Source organism: Mustela nivalis (assembly GCF_964662115.1).
Source record: "Mustela nivalis genome assembly, chromosome: 5".
In the NCBI taxonomy this organism is placed as follows: domain Eukaryota; kingdom Metazoa; phylum Chordata; class Mammalia; order Carnivora; family Mustelidae; genus Mustela; species Mustela nivalis.
In genome coordinates this window covers 87144549-87170085 of record NC_139024.1, presented here as the reverse complement: position 1 = coordinate 87170085, position 25537 = coordinate 87144549, and the positions used below count along the sequence as shown (strand labels likewise).

The following is a 25537-nucleotide window of genomic DNA, read 5'->3' as shown; positions in this document are numbered from 1 at the left end:
GGAGCCCAACACGGGGCTTGATCCCAGGAATCTGGGCAGACTGAAGGCAGATGTTTAATGACTGAGCCACCCAGGAGCCCCACATCCTTTCCCTTTTGAATTGTCTTGTCACTCTTGTTGAAAATCAGCTGACTATAGATGTCTGGGTTTACTCCTACACCATCAATTTTATTGCATTGATTTAAGTGTACATATTTATGCCCGTACTTGCTGTCAGTTTCTGAAGAAAGGAAGTTGGAATTTTGACAGGGATTGCATTTACTCTGTAGATAAATTGGGGAAATATTATCATTTAAATAATATTTAGTCTTCCAGTATATGAACATGGATGTTTTTCCATTTACTCAGATTTAAAAAAATTTTTCAACAATGTTTTATATTCAGTGTACAAATCTTGCCTTTGTTTTGTTAAATCTATTCCTAAGTATTTATACTTTCGGATGTTATTGTAAAGAAATTACATTCTTAATTTTATTTTCAGATTATTCATTGCTAGTTTGTAGAAATACTGCTGAGTTTTGAATAATGATCTTGTATCCTGCAGCTTTGCTGAAATCATTTATCAATGCCGTTTTTTGGGGGGAGGGTTTCGTGTGTGTGTGTGTATGTGTGTGTTGATTCCTTGGAATTCTCTGTGTGGAAGATAATTCATCTGTGAACAGAGATAGTTTTACTTCATTTTTTCTAATCTGAATGTCTTTAATTTATTTTCTTGCTAAATTGCCCTGGCTAGAATCTCTAGTACAATATTAAATAGAATTGGCAAAAGAAACATCCTTGTTTTATTCTTGACCTTGAGAAGAAAGCCTCAGTCTGTCACCATTAAATATGATGTTAGTCATGGGTTTTTCATAGGTGCCCATTTTCAATCTGAGGAAATTTCTTTCTTATCCTAATTTATTGAGGGTTTCTTTTTTTTTTTTATTATGAAAGGGTGCTGGATCTTATCAAATGTTTTTTCTGCATCTATTGAGATGACCATGTGTTTTTTTCTCCTTTATTCTATTAATATGGTATATTACATTAATTGATTTTCATATGTTGAAGCAAACTTGCAATCCTGGGATAAATTCTGCTTGGTCATGTTGTATAATTTTTTTATATGTTGTATTTAGTTTGGTTGTGTTTTGTTGGGGACTTTTGTGTCTATATTCATAAGAGGTATTTGTCTATAGTTTTCTTGTAATGTCTTTGTCTGGTTTTGGTATCAGGGTAGTACTGGCCTCATAGAACTAGTTGAAAAGTGCTCCCTCCTCTCTATATTTTGGAAGAGTTTTTGAAAGATTGGTGTTTACTTTTCTTTAAATGGTTAGTAGAATTCACCAGTGAAGTCTCTGGTCCAGAGATTTTCTTTATGGGAAGTTTAAAAATTATTAACCCTATTTTTTAAAAAGTATTTTCTGGCTCTTCCTCTGAAGTGGCTTGAAGCAGGGTTACCTCAGTAATATCAATACTCATGGGAAACAACTTGGTCCCAGAAATTGGTTTCCAGTGCTGTTCTCCTCTTCAAGCCTTCTTGGCTTCTTGGAGGGTTACTGATTTCCATGTTGGGAAGGGAGAACTTAAGATAAGCTGTGGCATCCTTTTGCTGTCAAGGGAGGACATATATGACATTCTGTGTGGTGGTGAAAGGCACAGAAGCCAGCTTAAAGGCCCCCCAGTGGCCAAACTGTCACTACATGAGCAACAAAAATGAAATAGCAACCAGTCTATTAAGACAAATTGAGTCTCAAAAAACTATGAGTATCTTACTGTGTTCAAAAAGGCATAGAATATGTTTTTCTTTACAAATTAATAAGTGCTATATATAGGTTAATATTTTTTTTTGCCCAGATTAAAAAAAAATGTTCACATTTAATTGTATGTATGTTTTCAGAGTGGGTAGAAGTGTCTCCATGTCCAAAGGCTGATCTTTGTTCAAAGTCACTGTTAGCAAGACACATAAAAGATTCCCAGCCCATGTCTAGAGCAGCCTCATTTATTGGTTTTGAGTGAGCTGGTTATGCAGCTATCATCTTTCTGGTTAAACCTTTCTCTTCCCTGGTCTGAATTGAGATTCTGAAACCAGACTTCTTTGCCTGCTGGTTCCCTATTGTCCTCCGTCAATGAAGGGACTGGCGGCAGACTGGGGGCCAGGAGGAAGGGGGCAGTTCTTTTGAGTGTCGCACAGCAATGCATTTCATCAGGGCAAGGGCAGTGGTTTCAACAGCTGTAGTTGTTGCCAGTTTAAAGCTTTCTCCACCCCTAGTAAAAGCCTCATTGAGCCTTCTCAGAGACAGGAGTACCAGATCTCAGAGGTCTGTGTCCTAGATCTGTGGGACCCTCTTTGGAGACAGAAAAGGAAATATGCATAACCTCACTGTTAAAAAGTGTCACACATATATTCCAGCTAAGTTAGAACAGATACGTGTTTAACCAATCCATATTAAGAAAGAAACTGCTACCTTACCCTATCATGATGATTGGGACATATTGACTTGGGCCAGTGACTTTACCAAAGGAAACAAAAACCCAAACAGAATAATATTTGTACAGTCTTTCATGATAGCACTGAAGATAATGTTTGACAAATAAATACAAAAAGGCTCATGATGCCTTAAAAATAAACCTTCCTGGTACTCTGGCCACAAAGGATTAAGCGTGAAAGTAGAACTTTTGATTCAGTCTCAATGAAATGAAAAGAAACCCTACTTTGCAAGCCCCACAATGACTTAATGAGAAGCTTTCGGAGATAGTAGCCTGAAAATTAGTTTGAGAGTTTAAGACACTGCACAGGTGGTCCAGCTTCTCAGAAAATTAAGGGATAAGGGAGTAGAGGACATTTACATTCTGTTTACTTTAAGTGCACAAAGCAAACAGGACAGGTGAAAAAAGACTTTATTCTCATTTTATTTTAATTTTTTAAAATTTTTTAATTAAAAATTTTTGCAGGGATTTTCTACATTTATTTATTTATATTATGTTCAGTTAGCCAGCGTAGTTTTTGATAGCCCTCATTAGTTTTTGATGTAGTGTTACTCAAACACACTCAGGTGCCACCTTGTGTTAGGATGGTACAAAGGAGGAATCCACTTCTTGTGATAGTTAGGGTTAGTTAGAAATCCTTCTTGGGGGATGCCTGGGTGGCTCAGTTGGTTAAGCAGCTGCCTTCGGCTCAGGTCATGATCCCAGGATCCTGGGATCGAGTCCCACATCAGGTTTCTTGCTTGGCAGGGAGCCTGCTTCTCCCTCTGCTTCTGCCTGCCTCTCTGTCTGCCTGTGCTCCCTTGCTCTCTCTCCTTCTGTCTCTGACAAATAAATAAAATCTTAAAAAAAAAAAAAAGAAATCCTTCTTGGGCTGTTTAACTAAAAGTTCTCAAAAGGAAAACAGAAGAATGGGAAACAACAGGAAAGAAATAGAAAGCAAGTCCTAACATGGTAGACCAAGCACTAACATATCAATAATTACCTTAAATTTAAATTGTTGAAATATGCCTATCAAAAGACAGAATGACAGAGTGGATAAAAAAACACAATATGACTAGACACTGTCTATGAGAAACTCCCTTCAAAGCCAATGATAAGGTAAGTTGAAAGAAAAAGGATAAAAAAATATATATCATTCCAACCTTAAGTTTTTTTTTAAAAAAGATTTATTTATTCGTTTCTGGGGGAAGGGGAGAGGGAGAGGGAGGATGAGAATCCTCAACCCAACTTTCCACTGAGTACAGAACTGGACCCGGGGGATTGATCTTACCACCCTGAGATCATGACCTGAGCTGAAATTAAGAGTAGGACACTCAAATGACTGAGGCACCCAAGCAGACCGACCCAACATTAACTTTTTTTTTTAAAAAAAATTATTTTTTATTTATTTTCAGCATAACAGTATTCATTATTTTTGCACCACACCCAGTGCTCCATGTAATCCTTGCCCTCTATAATACCCACCACCTGGTGCCCCAACCTCCCACCTCCCTGCCCCTTCAAAACCCTCAGATTGTTTTTCAGAGTCCATAGTCTCTCATGGTTCACCTCTCCTTCCAATTTCCCCCAACTCCCTTCTTTTTAAAAAGCAGGAGTGGCTATATTAATATCTGATTAAGGTAGACTTCAGAGGAAAGAAAATATCTACAGACACAATATAATGATAAAAAACATCAATCCATCCAGATTTAATGACCCAAAATGTATACACACAAAATGACAGAACCTCCAAGTACAAAAAGCAAAAATTAATATAGCTAAAAAAAAGTTCCCTCTTAATCTTCCAGGAAATTGGCCCTCAAAACGAAGTATGTAAAGACATAAAAAAATCAGAAAGTGTTGTCTTATTCATTTAAGTGTGGAATTTGTTGTAAGAATAGGGATTTGTTAAATGAACTGTACTAATATGACTCATCCCTATAAAAAATCACTTAGGCTTCTCTCTGAGTCAGAAAATTTCAAAACTTCTGTGTCTACTTTTGCCCCTTGTGGGCTGAAGGAGTAAAACAAATAGTGGGTCTGGCAGATTTCAATCCAAGCACAGTTTGAAGCCTGGATTTATAGAACACAGAATGAACTTTAGTAAAACCTTAACTAGAATAATCTCTGCTGAGTACAATAATATGATTTCAAGGTATCTACTACCATGTATATTTTAGAAATTGCTACCTTCCACAGTTTTAGCTTAAAAAGTCAAAGATTACTTTAGAATTTCTTTTTGAATTTGCAGATATAATCAAACCTCTTAGTTGTTTTCAGACTTGAATAGCGATCATGTGGGTGTAAAATTCTAGTCATAATGTTCTTTACACATTATTCTATTGCCTCTTAGCCTTTGTTGCTTAGGGAAAAAATGTGAGTCCTGACTATTTCAATTCTTTTGAAGGAATCAAGGTGTTTTTTTTCCTGTTTGTTTATCAGTAGGAATCTTTTTAAAATTAATTAATTAATGAATTTTTCAAGTTTTTATTTGAATTCCAGTTAGTTAATATACACTGTAATATTAGTAAAGGGTATAAAATTTTGTGTTTCATTACTTACATACAACACCCAGTGCTCATCACAAGTGCCCTTCTTAATGCCCATCACCCATTTACCCCATCTCCCCAACTCCCCATCTCCTCATCTCCCCACCTCCCCCCAGCAACCCTCAGTTTGTTCCCTCAAGTTTGTTCAAGAGTCTGTTTTTCTGGTTTGCTTCTCTCTCTCTCTCTTCCTCTGTGTTCATTTATTTTGTTTCTTAAATTCCACATGTGAGTTAAATCGTATGGTATTTGTCTTTCTCTGACTTGTTTTGCTTAGCACAATATGCTTTAGTTCCATCCACATCGCTGCAAATGGCAAGATTTCATTTTTTTAAATTGCTGAGTATTATTCCATCATTTATCTATCTATTTATCTATCATATACTTATCACCTCTTAATCTATTCATCAGTCAATCAGTTGGTGGACATTTGGGTTCTTTCCATGATTTAGCTATTGTTGACAATGCTGGTATAAACACCGGGATGCATGTATTCTTTCAAATCAGTATTTTTGTATTCTTTGGGTAAATACCTAGTAGTGCGATTGCTGGATTGTAGGATAGTTGTATTTTTAACTTATTGAGGTAACTCCATACTGTTTTTCAGAGTGGCTGCACCAGTTTGCAAGAAATATTTTTATTTAAATTAAAAAATTTTCACCTGCTGGTAAATTACTGAACACTACATCTGAAACTAATGATATACTATATATTGGATAATTGAATTTAAATGAAAAAAATTTTTTTCACCTGGGAACTTCCTTGGTCTCACTTCATGAATATTTTCTTGCCCTTTTTGGACTTTCATCCTCCAATTACAGATTTCTTTTTCAGATCTAGAATGTGTTTTTCTTTTTAAAATTGAGGTATAATTGACCTACAGCATTATATTAGCTTCAGGTATAAAACATAACAATTCAGTATTTGTATTATTGCAAAATTATCACCACAGTAAGTCTGGTTAACATCTGTCACCTACATAGTTACTGAATTTTTGTGTGTGGGATGAGAAATTTTCAGATCTCTTCTCTTAGCAACTTCAAAGTATGCAACGTGGTTTTCTTCAGTTGCCATACTTTACTGAAAGTATTTTCTTTTTTTTTTTAAATATTTTATTTATTTATTTGACAGAGAGAGATCACAAGTAGGCAGAGAGGCAGGCTCCCTGCTGAGCAGAGAGCCCGATGCAGGACTCGATCCCAGGACCCTGAGATCATGACCTGAGCTGAAGGCAGTGGCTTAACCCACTGAGCCACCCAGGCACCCCTGAAAGTATTTTCTTAAGTATACATTTTTATCCTCATTTATGATTCACTGTTACATCTTATACTTCAAAAACATCTCTTATTTGTAGATTATTTGCGGATCTAGGACATTCCTTGTAATGTATTTATGAGCTCTTCAAAATGTCGATATTCATTTTACATTTGGGAGCATTTCTGAAGTGAATCTTTTCTGTTAATGATTTTTCACATCGTCGGATCTGCCTTGTATTGTTTTTGGTATGGAAACTTTCCTTCTTTCATCACTCTCCTATATCATCCTGTTTCTAAGTCTGTTCTTTTTAATGGTGGCCATGTCCTCTCAAATAATTTGGGGGCTTCCTACACTTCTGTGAGCTCTGAGACCAGATATGTGACAGAAAGCTGAGGCCAAGTACAAGGTGTGGGCCATGCCGGTGAAGAGGAGACAGGCCTCAAGTCAGAAAAAGCCGAAGGGATCAGGGTGATGGTGAATAGGGACAGGATGTAGAAAAAACATGTATGTTGGGTACAGTATTGAGCACTTTCCTTAGGGACCCCCATTTCATCTTCACGATAACCCTAAAAGTGAGCATTATTATCCCAACCCATCCCTCCATGTACCTGGCACTCTTACCTACAGTGAACTAGATGGTAATGGAGAGCTGGCCTCAGGAGAGCAAGGTGGCCCTCTAATCCCCTGACAATAGTGATACCTTATTTTGCTCACACAAAAGTACTATTCTTACTAAAATTTTGTGAGATTGGCTGAAAAGGTAATTGTCATTATCCCCAGAGATCAGGAAACCAGAATTCAGAGAAGCCTGACACTCAAACACTGTCTCTGGATTCCTGCGCAGTCCTTGACATCTGGAGCCAAAACAACCAGTGACGAAAACAGAGAAGCAGCCGCAGCACCTCCCAGGAATGACTTCATATCCTGTTATGCAAGTTTCTGGAGGCTCTAGGTTAGAGTGTCCCAGGCACACCAGCAGCAGTTGGGGTTGGCGCACACGAAGGATGAGGAAGGCCAGGCTCCAGGATCTGCTCTGGATACTCTTCATCTCAGGTAAGGTGAGAAAGAGGCATGAGCAGGTGAGGCCTCTGCCCAGAACCTTGGGGATCCCACCATGAGAAAAGCTTCCCTTCTCTTTGGAAGCTCCAGCGGATGTGCCACCCAGCATAGACCAGCCAGTAGACTTGCCAGACTGGGTTCTTCTATCCAAACTTAACAGCATTAGAAGACTATATAGAGCCTGAGAACAGAAATAAAATGGGTGAATTATGGAAACAGTTTATCTGTGCATTTTGATATTGGCAAAGATAAGCACAATTCTGGCGAGGGGGAATGCTAGAGTAAATCTAAACTTGACAAGATCCGAAATAATTTTGCTCTAGTTTGAAGTTTCATTTTCTTATATTCCATCATGGTGCTTTTTATGTGACTGTCTGTTAACCCCCAAAGACATAATTCATCCAATGATTTTTCCCAGGGACCTACTGTGGACCAGAAAATCTGCTATTGTTGAAGAATAGCAGAACAAAAGTGAACAGAAGGGGCTTGGGGCCCACTTTTCCTGGGGGCTGTGACTGCTGGCCACCATTGTCTGCTGGTGTTGGAAGGTGGTTTTGCCCTCCCTGGCTTGGCAGGTCTGCCCCATCACCACACCCTCACTTCTCTTGTTGTACAGCTCACACTTTTTTTTTTTTTATTTTTTAAAATTAAAAAAAAATAATTCATCTATTATTTTTAAAGATTTTTTTTTATTTTATTTATTTGGCAGAGAGAGATGACAAGCAGGCAGGGAGGCAGGCAGAGAGAGGGGAGGAAGCAGGCTCCCTGCTGAGCAGAGAGCCCGATGCGGGGCTCGATCCCAGGACCCTGGGATCATGACCTGAGCCAAAGGCAGCGGCTTAACTCACTGAGCCACCCAGGCGCCCCAATCTATTTTTTTATTGAGATTTTTTTTTGTCTTTTCATTTTCTTTTTAATTAATTTTTTATTTTTTTATAAACATAGATTTTTATCCCCAGAGGTACAGGTCTGTGAATCGCCAGGTTTACACACTTCACAGCACTCACCATAGCACATACCCTCTCCAATGTCCTTAACCCCACCACCCTCTGCCAACCTCCCTCCCCCCAGCTACCCTCAGTTTCTTTTGTGAGCTTAAGAGTCTCTTATGGTGTGTCTCCCTCCTGATCTCATCTTGCATCATTTATTCTTCTACCCTCCAAACCCCCCATGTTGCATCTCCACTTCCTCACATCAGGGAGATCATATGATAGTTGTCTTTCTCTGATTGACTTATTTTGCTAAGCATAATACCCTCTAGTTCCATCCAGTCATTGCAAATGGCAAGATTTCATTTCTTTTGATGGCTGCATAGTATTCCATTGTGTGTGTGTGTGTGTGTGAGTGTGTGTGTGTGTATCACCTCTTCTTTATCCATTCATCTGTTGATGGACATCTAGGTTCTTTCCATAGTTTGGCTCTTGTGGACATTGCTGCTATAAACATTTGGGTACACATGCCCCTTTGGATCACTATGTTTGTATCTTTAGGGTAAATACCCAGTAGTGCAATTGCTGGGTCATAGGGTAGCTCTATTTTCAACATTTTGAGGAACCTCCATGCTGTTTTCCAGAGTGGTTGCACCAGCTTGCATTCCCACCAACAGTGTGGGAGGGTTCCCCTTTCTCCGCATCCTTGGCAGCATCTGTCATTTCCTGACTTGTTAATTTTAGCCATTCTGACTGGTGTGAGGTGGTATCTCATTGTGGTTTTGATTCGTATTTCCCTGATGCTGAGTGATGTAGAGCATTTTTTCATGTGTCTGTTGGCCATCTGGATGTCTTCTTTGCAGAAGTGTCTGTTCATGTCCTCTGCCCATTTCTTGATTGGATTATTTGTTCTTTGGGTGCTGAGTTTGCTAAGCTCTTTATGGATTTTTGGACACTAGCTCTTTATCTGATATGTCGTTTGCAAAAATATTCTCCCATTCTGTCAGTTGTCTTTTGGTTTTGTTAACTGTTTCCTTTGGTGTACAGCTCACACTTTGACTAAAGATGGAAACATTTGGGGCTTTGGTTGTTTGTCCTCCTAATCCTTATGAATAAATTGGGAAAGTAACAAGTGTAAAGAAGGGTTTGCCTTGGAAAGACACCAAGATTACAGAGAAAGGGGACTTTCCAGGAATGCACTACTTTGAGTAAGGTCACAGATGCTCGCCTTGTAGAGCCTGCAAGCATATAGCACTTTGAGTTTGGCTGAAGCTGGGGTGATATCCCAGATGGGCATCTAGGAGCATGGTTCTCATTCATTTGTGTTGTATTCACGTTTTTCCAAAGCAAAACTGGGAGAAGATGGACGGTTGATGCTTGTGTACTTGCGTGTGAGAAAGCCAGTAGTATATATTTCACTGTGTCCTGTGGGGGTGGGTTTGGGTAACCTAAAAACTGCCTCTAGCTCCTGTACTCTAAGGAATAGAATCATTATGTACCTATTCAGGTGTGGGCTGGGCCTGCTCTCACCCCAACCAGACACTTGCCTTGGGCAACATGGCTCCAGGGTTTAGAGTTGAGTTTGGGGTCAGACTATCCAGGCTTAAATCCTAATTCTACAACTTTCTACTGTGGAACTTTGGGCAAATCACTTAATAACCTCTGGGTTATTTAATAAACTTTCTGTGCCTCAATTTCCCTATCTCTGAAATAGGAATAATGTCAGTATCCACCTTAGAAGTTATGGAGCTTAAATGATAAATTTAGGAAGATTGCATGTGCCAGTACTTTTAAACACTTAGCAATAAAAGGTATTTGGAATTCCTTTCTTGCAGTGGTGCAAGAAATGGTGCACACATAGCATTTCGGTGCTGAGTGCTTTCTGTGTCCTTTCACAAGAGATAAGCAAGTTTATGCACAATTTCAGACTCCTCCTGTAACTCCCACTCTCTTTGTCTACTTGGGCTGCTATCACAAAATACCACAGACTGGTGGCTTATAAGGAATAGGTACTTATTTTCCATAGTTCTGGAGGCTAGAAGTTCAAGATCATGCTGTGAGTTTGGTTGGGTTTTGATGAATACCCTCTTCCAGGTTATGGACTATGGACTTCTCACTATGTCCTCCCAGGGTGGATAGGGGTGAGGAGCTCTCTGGATCCCCTTTCATAAGGGCACTAATCCCTTTTGCAGGATCAGTCATGACCTAATCCTCTCTCAAAGGCTTCACCTCCTAACACCATCACCTTAGGGTTTTGATTTCAACATATGAATTTTTTTTGGGGGGGGGGACACACACATTCAGACTGTAGTGTCTACCTTGCTCAGGGAGTTTGCAAATAATTTATCTACAGTATTTACACTAAAGTTGCAGAGAGTAGAGGGCAATGTTATAGAGGGTAGAGAGAGGAGGTGTGCCTCTTTCTCGAAGCACAGCACAGTGCCTGACACATAGTAGGCTCTCAACCACTGATTGAATGAATGAATGAATGAGTGAGCCAAACTTGCCTTAAGACAGCCCACAGTCTTGGCTTGCCTGTTTCTTGGAGGGGAATTCCTGGCCAGAATTCAGAGGACTTTCCAAGAAGCTTCTTTTCCATGTTTCCTTAGAAACTGAAGTCTGGTCCCAGAAGAACTGGCCTGGTATCCTTTATAAAATCCTCAGGAGTCCACAGGTGGGCTGTAGTAATAGCCCAGGGTCTCCATTGAAGGGGTAGCTGTTGGCGTTTTTCAATGGGCATTCTTAGAGTTACTGCCCAAGGATTAAATTGTGTGCGTGTTTGTGCAGTAGTAGTAATGTGCCATTAACAATGGCAATAGTAGTTGTTGGTAGTGGTAGCCTGACACACAGGTACAAACACACAGTTTGACCCAACATTACTGTCCAGCCCATTATTTGGTATTCCATAGAAAAAAGTAACTCAGTTTTGAGTGGATAAACTGTAGACACTGTGGATAAGTTATGGAATGCTTTGTGTCCAGCCAAAAATAAGATCTAGATCTTACTTCCACTCAACTTGTCCCTCCCATTTACAAAGCTCCCTTGGAACAGAACAGAATTGATCTCTTTCCCCTACTTAGATGAAGTTCCCCTAGCCGTTTGGAGGAATCACTGTCTGCTACTATCATGTCTTCACATCCACTCATCACCCTATATGTCCTTGTTTGTAATCTTTCCTGCTATCATACCCTTGTCTCTCATGGTGTTGGCACGTGTCCCATGTTCTGCCTCCAATCAGGAGATTTTTTTCCTCTCAAGAACATATATTTATGAAAGTTTACACAAAGCATATGAGGTCTAGCTCTTGGAGTAAAATAAAAATTACTCACAGTTAAAAGATCTGGAATCTAGTGCTGGCTTGCAGGGAAGGTTGCATTTTCTCTGAAAGCCTTGAGGATCTCGCCGAAAAATGAGTGGTTGAACAAGAAAAAGAGGTTGTTTCTTTTTTCCAAAGAGAAGAAAACTTTACCTCATGGAGTCTAACTCTGATTCCCTGCTTACAGAACTCCAAGCTGCAAATGAACCACATGAAGAACAGTATGTCTTAGCTGCGGGAAGTACCCTGAATGTACAATGTCCTTCCTCCATCAGGAAGTACGCCAATAGCCAGAAAGCTTGGCAGAAGCTGATGGATAGAGGGGAGCCCCTGACACTGGTTTTCACAGAGAGTGTTTCAGGGAAGCCCAGTCAAGTCCGGAAGGGCAGGTACTTCCTAGAAGACATCCCCGATGAGGCCATACTAAATGTCCAAATGACCAATCTTCAAGTGGAAGATTCAGGACTGTATCGGTGTGTGATCTACCACCCTCCCAAGGACCCTGACATCTTGTCCCCCCTTGTCCGCCTGGTTGTGACCAAGGGTGAGTGACCTGGGGGGGGTGGGTAAGAGAATGGGGAAAGCCAGGTCAGCTAGGGGTATGGGTGGTGGTGGTAGCACGAGCAGGGCTGTGGCTCAGGATTTCTAGCAGCCTGGCCTCTCTCAGAAGCTCCTTTTCTCTCATTTGAGGTCCTTGAGAGACATTTGGTCACAAAGTAAGAAGCTATCACTTAGAGTAGCAGAGCTTAATTTGGGGTGCTATTATAGGAAGTGGGATACTTCCTACAGCATGAAAGATGAGTGGTAGACTTGGACAATTTAGTCTCATTTTTTAGGTCTCCAAATGAAAGCCATTTCTTTGGGAAGCCTCTGTGATCCACTATTTCCTTCCCAGAGTACATTTGATGACCTTCCTTTGTGTTTTCAAAGCAGTGCTTCTCAGACTTTACTGTGGACACAAAACCCCTGAAGATCTTATTTCAAAGGCAACCTCTGATACAAGAGGTCTAGGGTGGGACCTAGATTCAGCATTTCTGATCTGCTTGCACTTGATGCTACTGCTGAGGCTGGTCCATGGTTCCCATTTTGGGTAGCAAAGCTCCAGAGCTCACTTTGTGTCCTCCCTCATAAATGATGCTGTCTCACTGGGTAGTAGTGGCCTGCTTATTTATTTGCCTCCCATGCTCATCTGTGAGTACCTTGAGAAAAGGGCCTGTGCCTTTCTCAGCTCTGTATCTCTAGCAGCTAATATAATGCCTAGTTCCTCAGTAGATGTTAATTGGAGAAATTAAGGAAGGTTCAAGTTTCTACTAACTGGGGAATCCTAAACCTAAGGAAGACAAGGCTCATATGCAATATATTAATAAAAGATAATTTGAAAAGCAGTACACTGCAGGTTCAGGTGAGGGTAAGGCAGAGAATAGTACAAGGTAGAGTAATAAGGGGATTATTCTTAAAGAAGGTGGAGACATATGAAATGGTAAAGAATAGCAGGAAAATGCATTTCCAGTGACAGGAATCGCTTGAAAATTCTATTCCCCCCACTCCTTACCCCCTCTCTGTCCTTACCCATCTTCCTTCCTCCTTCCCTCTCTCTCTCTTCCCTTCTCTGTCTTCCTTCTTTCTTCCCCTTTTCCTTTCTCTGACCTAAGCTAACGTCACACTCATTTTTTACTCTTAGTAAAAGAAAAACTTGCTTCATGAATGGCTATGTTCATTTCCCTCCTCAGTTTCATTTACCCAGCTACCTATCCATCCATCCATCCATCCATCCATCCACCCATCTTTCCTTCCATCTAACCATCCTTCCTCCCTGCCTTCCTTCTAGTCATCCTTCCAACCATCTATCCACTCATCCACTTCCCAACAATTCATCCATCAACTTATCCATCGATTTACCCATTGTGCTTTCTTGCAGATTTTTTAGTCTCAGACAAGATTCCTACGCAGAACTTTGTTCAGATTTCCACCTTTTCTCCTTCCACCACCAAGGCCCAGAGCACACTCCTTACCAGTCCCAGGTCTGTGACCCAACTCCTACCCACATCGGCTGCTGACATTTCCTCTCCCGGTGTTGGAGTCACCATCACAAACGTGACGGATATTACCAGCTATGGTTTCAGGTCTCTGGGCCTCCTGGTTTGATTCCAAGTCCATCTGCTTAAGACGTGGGAAGTTATGGATAGGGGAATGGGCAGGGCAGAAGAGACTTGAGTCTACTAAGTCTGGTGAAAGTTCACTGGGGAGGAAGGGGGTGGTGCTAGAGGAGCAGGATGCTGTTGATGAGGCTGCCCATCTCCTTGGTTCACCCTGTTTCCTTGCTTACTAGAGGAGTAAGGAGAGGGGAAAATGTCTTTGCTGATTTCCACTGGGTCTCAGCCAACCCCACCAGCCTAATAGAGTGGAGTGAAGGACCCTGGATTCTAATGCCAGCCACATGGTTTGGCTGTGTGACTTTGGATGAGTCAGGAAGGTTCTGTGGCTTGTTTCCTTATCTTCAGGGAGGCTAGAAAATGCAGAGCTGGAAGTGATAATCTAGCCCAATTGCTCTGGGCAGTTGTTGTGTGTTAGGATTACCTGGAGTGCTTGCTTTTGCTTTGGTTTGTCTTTAATACTGATGTAGACCAATAGATCGGGATTTCTGGAAATGGGGTTGGTCTCAGCATTGTTGGTGAGATCTTCAGGAGATTTCTTAATGTGCAGGCAAAGCGAAGAACCTTTAACTTTGCATGCATACCCTTCTTTACAGTTTATTATTGGATACTGATTTATCTCTGAAAGTGTTTATCATTAAATATTGAATTGACAGAGAAATATGTATCCATATTGCCATTAATCTAACATGTCTGATCTCCACATTCTCTTTCTAGTCTTTATTCATGTTCACACGTATTTAATATAGCAGTAATTCTAATTATAAACATTGCGATTATTTTTCTATTATAAAACTATTCTTTGATGTTGCTATCTAGACTTCATGATTATAATTCAAACAAAGGCATCCTTTTCTAGCAATGAAGAAGCCATGACTTATATCTTAACTTGCTTGTCTTTAGACACTGAGATCGTTTTAATTTTTTTATAGTATTGATAACTTCGAGATGAACATTTTCACAGACGTCTTTTTTCTTTTAAATTATTCATTCAAAAGAAATTCCCTTAAGAGCATGTGAACTTTTATGTTGCTCTGTGTACATATTGACAAATGGTCTTCAAATGTTGCAAACAATTTGTTTTGTGATCCATAATGCAGAAGAGAAGCAGTCGTCACTGCAAGGATCTTTTGCCCACAAGGATTTAGTACTTGGAAAATATTCCTGCTAAGTTGGACATGAATTATCACGTGCTTTTATTTTTCTTCTGCTGTGGACTAGGCACTCCATGAGGGTAGAGGCAGTCTTCTCCACCCCACCCACCCCAAATAGTTGTTTTGCTGACCCCAGTGTCTGGTACATAGTAGGTGATTATTAAATCTTTGTGGACTAAATAAATGGTCTGGTGAGAATCAACATTTTTCTTTTCAAGTTACTTTGATTTTTCCAGGATGTAAATTGAGAGTACCTACTTTGGCCCACATTGCTACTAGAGGCTGCCCCTGGTCTATTAACTTTTTTTATTAACTAATATGAACTATTCTATCAGTCAGAATCCAGCCAGGGAAGCAGAAGTCATTGAGATGTTTGAAAAAGAAATGTTTTGTATGGGGAGTTATTTGCCTCCGCAATGAAAGAAGTGAGCTTCCAATCTGGGGAGGGATGGGTTCTGGGGGGCACTTCAGAGGAAGCCACCATCACGCTGTGTTAGGGTGGGTTCCCTGGAAGCAGGCAGTGGGAAAAGTCTTGTACAAATGTAGGAAGTGACCCCAGGTAAATCCATCCAGGAAGTGAGACCAGGAGAGAAAGAAGCTTAGCAAGGGTGTCATCACCAAGCTGAGTCACACAGCGGGGAACTTTGGGGCTCAGTCCTGCAGGGGACTTCTGGGGGACCCATGGGACTTGTCTATATCAGATACTGGGGAGCTGGAGTATTTATGCTTGTGAATTTCCAGTCCCCTGTTAGGGGCGGCCCAGGGGCACATGAATTCCCAGGCACTGGGGTAGTAGGGGTGGTCTGGCAGCTTGTGCTCAGCCTCCAGAGGGGTACCTGCTGGCCCTCAAGAGTGGACACACTCCAGGAGCTAGGCCCATGAAAATGTAAAAGGGTTGGGAGGACAGGGGAGACCTGAAAGTCAAGGTAGCCCTGAGGAGCTGAGGCCTTGGGACCGTGGGCTGAACACGTGCCCCGGAGAGTGCTACTGTAACCACAAATAGCTAGGAGCTGTCAGGGGCTGAACTTGACCCTAGTTCCAGGTGGTGGAGGAGATGGAAGACAGGGAGGGAGGTGCCAGAACCCAGAGGAAGGGTGGGGACTTCATCGTAAAAAGAGCCTCTGGCACTTTTCTATCGCCATTCTGTCATTTCCCTCTCTGCGACCTTGGACATTTGCTTTTAAATTTTGTACAGGCAAATGTGTTGATTTTTAAATTACTGCTTTGCTTTATTCTTTCATATGCTTAATTCTATTTCCTGGCGACATCTCTAGGTTTGTTTGTTTTTGTTTTTGTTTTTGTTTTTTCCATTTTACTTAAATCTTTATTCCATCTTGGGGTAGGGGGTTGTATTTTGTTAAATGGTATAAATTCTACAAAAGATGACTTTTTCTTCATATTACGATCCAGATACCACCAGATTATTTACTAAACAATCCTTGCCTATCTCCTGGTCTGCCAGATTTCCTTAGATGTTAAATTCATACATAACATTAGGTCAAAATCTATGCTTCTCTTTTTTTTGCTGCCATCTGTTTCTTTTCTTGCCCTGTGTCTTATCATGCAGATTCGTTGTGCTGTAATCTGTTTCCATATCGCTGAATCTAGACAGGCCATATTTCCTCACTCATGGGTATCTCTCTCTTACGGTATCCACTGATGCTTTCTCGGGACTTTTAGAATCATTACACGAAAATCTGTAAAAATTCATGATAGGATTTGGGCAAGGATTGGATTCTTCTGTTTATAGATGGGGAAACAAGAGGCCAGAGTGGTGAGATGGTTCTCCCAAGAAGTAGGCCATGTTGCGGGGACTAGAAACCAGGTTTCCTTGCTGCCATCCTGGTAAGGAAGAGGAGCCCAGGCAGCTTGCCCTTTCTCTCAGATGCCTCCTCTGCATATGGGCTCCATGCACTTTACTAAATATATTTCCAGTTAGTAGTTTTAGTTAATGGACACACTAAAGGCACAGGGCTAGTCAATATGGGGACAAGAGCTAGAAGGGCCCAAGCAGATAAGAGAAGGGGCATGAAGGACTTCTGTAAACACTCAGGTGTGAGGCGCACCAGCACTAACAGCAGCTGACATCTCTTCTTTCCCCCAGGGTTCCCACGATCAACATCATCATTCTTGTGCTGTGTGGACTCCTGAGCAAGAGCTTGGTCTTCACTGTCCTTCTTGCTGTCACGCAGAGGTCATTTGGACCCTAGGCCAGTGAAGCCATGAGAATGACCTCTGACCTTCAGTCACATCCCTCTGGCAGTTGTTCCAGAGGAAGGGTGTGAGGAGAAAGGCAAGGAGGAGCAATGACATGAGTTGACTCTGTAACACAGATTATTTCTAAGGCTCATGTCTCACCTCAGCCCTGCCAGCTCCCCTCACTACACCGATAACCTTGCGTGTATGTTTTCTCCCTCTGAAGAGAGGACACAGCTGTGAACATGCCCTTTCCACCAGTGGCTTGGGATTTGCCTTAAATAAAGACAGAGTCCAATGCTCTTCACTGATGCTGTTGTGTGGTGGTTGTGAGGGACAGAGGGCACCACCACTAAAGCTGCCCTTGTGTTTGGCCTGGGCCATAATGTTTTGGCCTGACCTGGATAGAGCTCTTACTAAAGAAGCATCTTGTTCTCCCTGTCCCTGGATCTTCCTCTCCTCTAGAATCAGATGCTTGGGTTTCTCTCTTCATCTGTGGCCATCTCCTACATTCCCAGAGAAGGGGTTTGAAAACTACAGAATGAGGAGAAGACAAGACACTCTCTCTCCTTCTGCTCCTCCCCCTGCTCTCTCTCTCTCTCTTTCTAAGATAACTATATAAATCTCAAAAAAAAAAAAAAAAGATAATCTAACTGGTGAAACCAGGAGGCAACACACAGCTGAAGCCACAGCTGAGGTCATAGCAAAAGACAGTCAAGGGGTCTGGTCACCGGTTAGAATTCTGCACCCAATTCCTGTGTGTGTGTGTGTGTGTGTGTGTGTGTGTGTGTGTGTTAATGCACATGAATGTGCCTGTGTTTTGGGAAGGAGTGGTTTTTCCACACCAACAAGCAATTCTTGGACACCAGGTAGGTGTTCTGTAATTTGACTCAATTCTAATACTATCTACCCAAAGCTTCACCAGATTCTATAGATTGAGGGCTCAGTTCCATAAGACTCCCCCTCCTTATCTTTGGATGCCATTGGTGAGCACCTGTGCTTCTGACCCACCTACTATAAGAGTTCCCAGTGATCCCCTACTTAGGTTCCATTATTTTGTTAGAGCAACTTGTGGAACTCAGAAACATTTTACTTACCAGATTATTGGAATTTTATAAAAGAATATTAAAGGATATGAATAGACAGCCATATGAATAAATAAATAAGGTGAGGTCCTCAACAGCAGGGTTTCTGTCCCCATGGAGTTTTGAGCCCAGCACAGTGGCACATGGAAATATTCTGGTTTCCCAGCCTGGAAACACTCTGAACTCCCTACCTTTTTTTTTTTTTTTTTTTAAATGGAAGTTTTAATGGAAGCTTCATTATATAGGCATAGCTGATGAATTCATTGGTCATTGGTGACTGATTCAATCTCCAGCTCCTCTTTCCTCCCCAGAAATCAAGGAGTGAGGTTGAACTTTCCAACACTATTTTCAAGGTTGATTCCTCAGGCAACAGCCCCCATCCTTTCCAAAAGTCGCCTCAGAGACATAAACTTAGGTGTGGTAGAAAGGGGCTTGTTAGGAACAACACACTCATGTCACATTTATGGCTCTGAAGTGCTTTTAGGAACTGAGGACAAGAGACTAAATATGACAGAAGAAGGTCCCACTGCTCTTACAGCTCAGGAAATTTCATGGATTTGGGGAGCTGTGATCCACAACTACAGATGAAGTCCAATTATATGTGAGAGATATATTTTAATTATCTGGATGACCAAACACATATTTCTTATAATTCACAATATCACACAATCTAGTGATGTTGCCATTGGTGCCACTGCCCTTGGACACTTGAAGCCACCACATCCTTGGCACCATGCTATTCCCGGATTCTCAATGCTTAAATTTCTTATGTGTCAGTCATCTCCAACTGGCCTTACACCTTGCATCACACCCTTAGGATCCTGAATCCTAGGAAGAATCTTGCATTTGCCCAAGCTTAGGTCAAGGCATATGCCTGGCACTTAGATGCAGGAGAAATGTTTGCCTCCATACTCAGTAGTAGAGGAAGTAGCACTCTGCACCTCAGTGAGACCTGTGCATTGAGGCATGTCCCCCAGGTGTAGAAGGTATTGAGTGCTGGAAAGCCAAAAGGTGACAAATATATCTGATCTGTTTTAGTTATTCCTAGTACCATCATGTTTGTGGTCTCCATCCTCTGCCTAGGCTGGGAGTTCAGGGAACTACACACCTTGCATCTAGGATGAGTACCCGAGGAACCACATTTTACAGGCATACCCTCTTTGAACCATTTGCCTCAGAATCCCCTGGGCTGGTAGTTAAAATGCAGATTGCTGAGCTTTCCCAGACCTACCAAATCAGAATCTCTGGGGGTGCAACTCAGGCATGTAAATGCTTGCCAACTTCCTGAGTCATTTAACCACGTGCCCATACTTGAGAACCACAGTATGTAGTAGGAGTAAAGAAGGCAAGTCATCAGCAAAGTTTGAGGTCTATCTTGAAGGACAGGACAAATTTGGATGCACAGTGTCATTCCAGATGGGGGAATGGCAGAGGGGTTGCAGGATGTAGTGGTCAGTGGTCAAGGATGGGAAAATCCTGGTGACCTGAGGAAATGAGTGGAGCAGAGGTGGAACATCAGATGGGTGGGTCCAAACTCGCTATGGTGGAGAATGGGGAGCTCTCCCGTGTTGACCAATGGGGTTGTGATGTAAGGGAAGCAGGAAGGAAGATGTCACAAGGGCAGTGATCACTCTTTTCTCTTCTGCATTTTTCTGAGCTGCTCCCTCTTCACACTCCCCTTCTTAATTGCAAAGTAATAGTCAAGCCTCTCAGGGTACATGGAAAACAGTCCTATGGGGGCAACATCCTCCAGCATCTGGAAGAACCCTGGGATACCCAGGACCCAGTGGATCCTGGGACCGGGTTAGGATGGAGGGGACAGGGCTATGGGGGTGGCCATGGCTGCTGCTGCTGCTTTTCTGGGCCTCAGGTAAGGAGATGCAGGGGGAGGGATGCAGATGGCTGAAGGGGTACCTGTGAAGAGGGGTTTCTCTCCCTTCTTTAGAAGGGACCGGATGGGATCCGGGTGTGTGCTAGACACAGGAAAGAGACATGAAAGTAATGGATACACTTGTCCCAGTAGGAACTGGGTGATGAAACAGAATATGGAGGTTCCTCTAGTGCGCTGTAAAGTTGAGAAATTATGTGAAGTCATCCAAACAGCCTCTCATCACTATGCTGATTCCTGGAAGATGTAAATTGTAAGACAAAGTCTCTCCTTAAAAGGATTAGGCACTGAGGTAGAGGAGGCATGAATATAAAGGAAAGGTAAATTTAAAAGAGGGAAAGTCATGGCATGAAGACAAAAATACAGTGGAAGTCTCTCTAGCAATGCCAGAGAGGCCATGTGGAAAAGAGGGGGGAGGTTCTGGAATCAGACAGAACAAGGTTCAAATCCCAAATTCAGATATGCTACTTCTACATTTGTGACCTTAGGAAGTCCTCCAACCTCTCTGAGCCTTAGTGTCCACATTTACAAATAGCACCTATTCCATATTTATTTGTACATAGGGGTTGTCCTAAGAGTTAAGTAGCAGACTGGTGTAAAATTATTAGGTTCAGTATTTAGGGCACAATAAGTGGCTTAATAAAAGTTTGGTGGATGATGATGGTGGTGGTGGTACAAGCAGGTACAGGGTGATTAGTGGTATTTAGGGTTGAAAAGTGAAAGAGATTAGTGCAGGTGGAATTGTTCAGGTAGACTCTACTCTGGGACCAGAAGGGACAGATGTGGGTGGAGAGGCGTGGGGAGAGCATTCAGCTGGAGGATGGCAGGGGCTAGTATGAAGTACTGTGTACTGGAAAGCAAGGAACCTGTCTGGGGAAGCACGAGTAGAATAGAATGTGGGTTGTAAAACTATTTCAACTATTTCAGTTCTTTTTTACTTTTTTTTAATCATTTTATTAAAATTTTCCCATCTACAAAATATAGAAAGAATAGCCACTATAAACTTATTACTGAGATTCAGACATCCAACCATAATCGATATTTTACCCTATTTACTCCATATATATGTACATTGCTGATTTAAGTACATATATCATTATATATTATATATATTTATATATATTTATTTATAAAATTGCTGAATCAGGGGCGCCTGGGTGGCTCAGTGGGTTAAAGCCTCTGCCTTTGGCTCAGGTCGTGATCCCGGGGTCCTGGGATCAAGCCCCACATTGGGCTCTCTGCTCAGCAGGAGCCTGCTTCCCCCTCTCTCTCTCTCTGCCTGCCTCTCTGCCTACTTGTGATCTCTGTCTGTCAAATAATAAGAAAAAAAGAAATTGCTGTATCATTTCAAAATAATTTATAGAAATCCTACAAAACAGGAACCAACAAGTGTTGGCAAGAATGTGGAGAAAGGGGAACCCTCTTGCACTGTTGGTGGGAATGCAAGTTGATACAGCCACTGTGGAAACAGTGTGGAAATTCCTCAAGAAGTTAAAAATAGAGCTACCTATGACCCAGCAATTGCACTACTAGGTATTTACCCCAAGGATACAGATGTAGTGAAAAGAAGGGCCACATGCACCCCAATCATCATAGCAGCAATGTCCACAAGAGCCAAACTGTGGAAGGAGCTGAGATGCCCTTCAACAGAATGGGTAAAGAAGATGTGGTCCATATACACAATGGAATATTATTCAGCCATCCGAAAAGATGAATATCCACCCTTTGCATCAACATGGATGAACTCGGGATTATGTTAAGTGAAGTAAGTGAAACAGAGAAAGACAATTATCTTATGGTTTCATTCCTATGTGGAACATAAGCAATAGCACAGAGGACTGCAAGGGACGGGAGGGAAATCTGAAGGGGGGAGAAATCAGAGGGAGAAGAACCCTAAGAAACTATGGACCGCTGGGAAACAATGTGGGGGTTTCAGAGGGGAAGAGGTAACAGGCTGACAAGTACTAAGGAGGACAGGTGCTACCATGAGCACTGAGTATTATACCTAACTAATAAATCATTGAACACCGCATCAAAGACTAATTATGTACTATATAGTGGCTAACTGAACATAATAAAAAATAATTAAAAAATAAGAAATCCCAAATTACTCATAAATGTTTGTTGGAGCTCCTAATACTTTTGATCTATGACCTTGTATCTGTGCTGGGGTCTGCAGATGTAGGGATGGTGGAAGAAACATTTACTCAGTGAAGCACTTCGACTTCTCATTCCAGGATTCCAAGCTATAGGTGAAGGGGAGAGACAAAAGTGCCTGTTGGGAGGAAAGAACTGAACATCGTATTCTACTCCTCCAGCCTGAAGGCCTGGCAGCGAGAGAAGAGTCAGGGCCCCCCGGAGACACTGGTGCACATGAACACTAGGAGAAAAGACCTAAACTGGGCCCAGGCTGGAAGATACCTCTTGAAGCATTGTCCCAGGGAAGCTGTATGCAAGGTCACAATGACAGAGCTCTGACGGAAGGACTTGGGGCTGTACCAGTGAGTAAATGACCTCTTACCTCAGAACCCCCATGTCCTGTCCAAACAAATTTGGTTGATAGAGTGCAAAGGTGAGAAGCAGCGAGACCCAGGACAGAGAAGGGGTTTTGTGGAGGATGACCTCAACCACAGGCTGGGGCCCCATCTGCCGGGAGGGCTGCTTTGGAGAGATGGCGCAGAGGAATGGGAAAAGCTCCAGACCCAAAATCAGTGCACCTGGGTCTTCCACACTCACATTTTGTGAGTTAGAGAAAGCTAATAGCAGCTTCATATTCCTTTTCTCTGGTAATTGGAGAAAACTCTAGGCTAATGTGGCTAAAGAAACTGAGTCTAGTACAGATTGCTCCTGCCCGAAGGAAATATTAGTTTCACAGGTGAGACAAAACATAATCTTCTGGAAAGGGTACCTGCAGTAATGATTGAGTTTGTACTGAATTCCGTCGGACTGATTTTTAGTTAGGTTAAAACAAATGAACAGAGGTTTCTTTCTAAAGTTGCCTTGGCCTCCCCAGAGATAAATGGACGTTCCCTCAGGACATTGGGGGGAGTTCTTCTTTATTCTTCTTGACTTTTTCTTCAGTGATCCAGGTGGAGAAGGGTATGGTAGTTGATGACCACAGAAAGAAACTTAATATACTGGGGGGGGGGGATACATGGAGGTGATGGATGTTGTCCACTCAACCCACAGTAGGAAGGAAGGCCTGAAATGAGGATTTCGGAGTATAGAAGGTGGGCTGGAGGGGAGGCGGGCAGGAGGGAGGTTCCCTGCCTCATGGGCGAGCTCCAGGTCAGGTTGGAGGCAAGAGCAGAAGGACCCTTGTGGCAGGTGAGTGGTTCACTTGACTGCGATGGGCTGGGAGGACATGGGTGCTAAGAGCTAAAAGATTAGAACAGACTCACTGGACAAGACTCCAGAGGCTGAGGCCAGCTGGATGTCACAGAGAGATATATAAGAATGGAGTCAGGAAACATAGGTTCCAGTGCTTGTTTTGTCGTCTGAGTGACCTTGGGCACTCCCTGTCACCTTGTTCCTTGGGGGACTGGACTGGGTGGTATTGAATACTCCTTCTACCTTTGACCTTTCATGACCCTGTGAATGTTTCTCAAACAGAGTATAGTCCCTAGCAAGGATTTTGGGAGAGGGCTGCTCAGCATGTAGAAGAAGAAAGAGGCCACTTTCCGGTTCAGAGTAGGTCAGCCGGGTTGTGCAGATGGGCTGGCAAGCTCAGGGATGCTGAGCCATCTTCAGCAAGTGTTTCCTGGGATTACAGTTGTAGCCTGTGTCAGTCAAGGCTCAGAAGGGCTTTTTATCTCTTCCAGAAAATGGCACTGGCCAAAAGAACCAACCAAGGCAATCTGGATCCAATGTGAGTTGTGTCCGGGCAAGGGTTGTTCCATGAAGACCAAAGAAAAAAGGGTAAGGGCTTAGCTGAGGCCCTCAGCTCAGGGCCCACCTGTGAACTCCAGGGAGCCAGGCCGACCACATGGAAGACTTTACTCTGCTCCAGGTGGGCCAAGGGAGTCCTGAATCCTAACAGACAGAATGACCTTTGCTTTTGTTTCTATCCTGAAGCCCCAGTGCAAGGGTTGAGTGTTACTACTTCAAGGCAGCAAAAGTCCCATCCACCAGCCACAGAGGAAAAGAGCTGGGAACATGCAGGCGTATCATACCCCTGACAATGGGGCACCGCTTAGAAAATGGGATGGAAAATGGAAATGGAAATTTAGGAAAATGGAATCTGAGAATCAGCAGCCTCCTCAGAGTTGAAGGAATGGGATCAACAGAAGTCCATCCCTACGCAGAACTGTTGGGGAATGAGAGTCATGAGTGGGTGTCGGAGAGCACTACCTGGAAGGGGAGAAATGTTGAAATGCACAAGGGGGATGGCATTCCATGCCAGGAGCAAGTGGTGGGAATGCATGCACAGAGTGGGCCAGCTACAGTGGTGGATCGCTGGGCTGAGTGTCAGGGAGAGGGTAAGGATAACGCACGGCCATACATTCAGTTTGCGGAGACACCGGAAGGCCACACTGTCATGCGCACTTTGTCCTGTAGGCAATGCGGAGCACGAAGGGCTTTCCTTAGACCCCCTGAGGGGAAGAGTGAGGGTCTTGGTTCAGTCACCCAGCAACTGTGCAGGAGGTTTGGAGAAAGGAGGTGTTAGGGGCAGGAGACCAGATAGATTCCTCTGGGGTGAATGCCAAGGTTAAGGATCCTGGGAAAAGTAGAGGCCCTGTCTTCAAAAGGTGCAAAGCCCTGCTTGGCTGCTCTCATAGCTGGGAGCAGGCTGAGCTTCAGAGCAGAACATCCAGCAGATATCCACCCTTTTAGATTCTGGGGGTGAGGGTCAAACCTAGGACTCCTGTGCTTGCTCTTCCCACAGGCCCGCTGCTGCTGGTGATTGTTCTCATATACGAATCCATCCTGAACAAGGGCCTTGTGGGTTCTTGGTCTTGTTTATCTCTCTCCATAAAGCCTGGGGCTCAGGTGAGTGGGAGCCAGGGACAGGCTTGGGTGGAAAGGAATGAGGGGAAAGAAGGTGGTACCTGCAGATGTGGGTTTAGAGGAACCAGCTCCCAGGGGTTCCCCAGAGCCTGTTTCCGTCTTTCCTCACTTCTGTGCTCAGAAGTCTTTGGAGAGGAGGCCCACCCCTGGGAATGATGTGAAGGGGGCTGGGCTGGCTCCTTGGGATGCATGGGAGGGGCAGGATGAGGATTTTTGTTACTGGGAACCCAGTCTTTTCTTCAGAGGAGGGAGGAAGACGCAGGCCTGGGCTGGCTTGAATGCGTCATTTTCTTATCTTTTCTTTTTTTTTTTTCTAAAGATTTTATTTATTTACTTAAGAGAGAGATAGTGAGAGAGAGCATGAACGAGGAGAAGGTCAGAGAGAGAAGCAGACTCCCCATGGAGCTGGGAGTCCGATGCGGGACTTGATCCCGGGACTCCAGGATCATGACCTGAGCCGAAGGCAGTCGTCTAACCAACTGAGCCACCCAGGCGTCCCGAA

The 25537-nt window shown here is 42.8% G+C and overlaps 2 protein-coding genes across 3 annotated transcripts in view; both read left to right on the top strand.

Annotated features, from left to right (window-relative positions):
- Positions 1–7172: 7172 nt before the first annotated feature.
- On the top strand, positions 7173–17362 carry TREM1 (triggering receptor expressed on myeloid cells 1; the record flags this gene model as incomplete). Of its 2 annotated transcripts, none has more annotated exons than XM_082731743.1 (4): positions 7173–7301; positions 11740–12096; positions 13471–13573; positions 16964–17362. In XM_082731743.1, 4 exons carry the CDS (start codon positions 7178–7180, stop codon positions 17067–17069), a joined length of 690 nt encoding a protein of 229 aa, XP_082587869.1. In that variant the 3' UTR covers positions 17070–17362. The 2 variants fall into 2 exon arrangements, with proteins under 2 accessions (XP_082587869.1, XP_082587868.1); XM_082731742.1 differs by having other exon boundaries at positions 7178–7301; positions 13471–13675.
- Positions 17363–19536: 2174 nt separating this feature from the next.
- TREML2 (triggering receptor expressed on myeloid cells like 2) overlaps positions 19537–25537 on the top strand; it is a 34167-nt gene continuing 28166 nt past the window's right edge. Inside the window, exons 1-5 of the mRNA XM_082731729.1 lie at positions 19537–20010; positions 21408–21793; positions 22266–22529; positions 23850–24357; positions 24914–25017. The gene's annotated coding sequence lies outside the window, so the exon portion shown is untranslated. The remainder of the gene's footprint in view (positions 20011–21407; positions 21794–22265; positions 22530–23849; positions 24358–24913; positions 25018–25537) is intronic.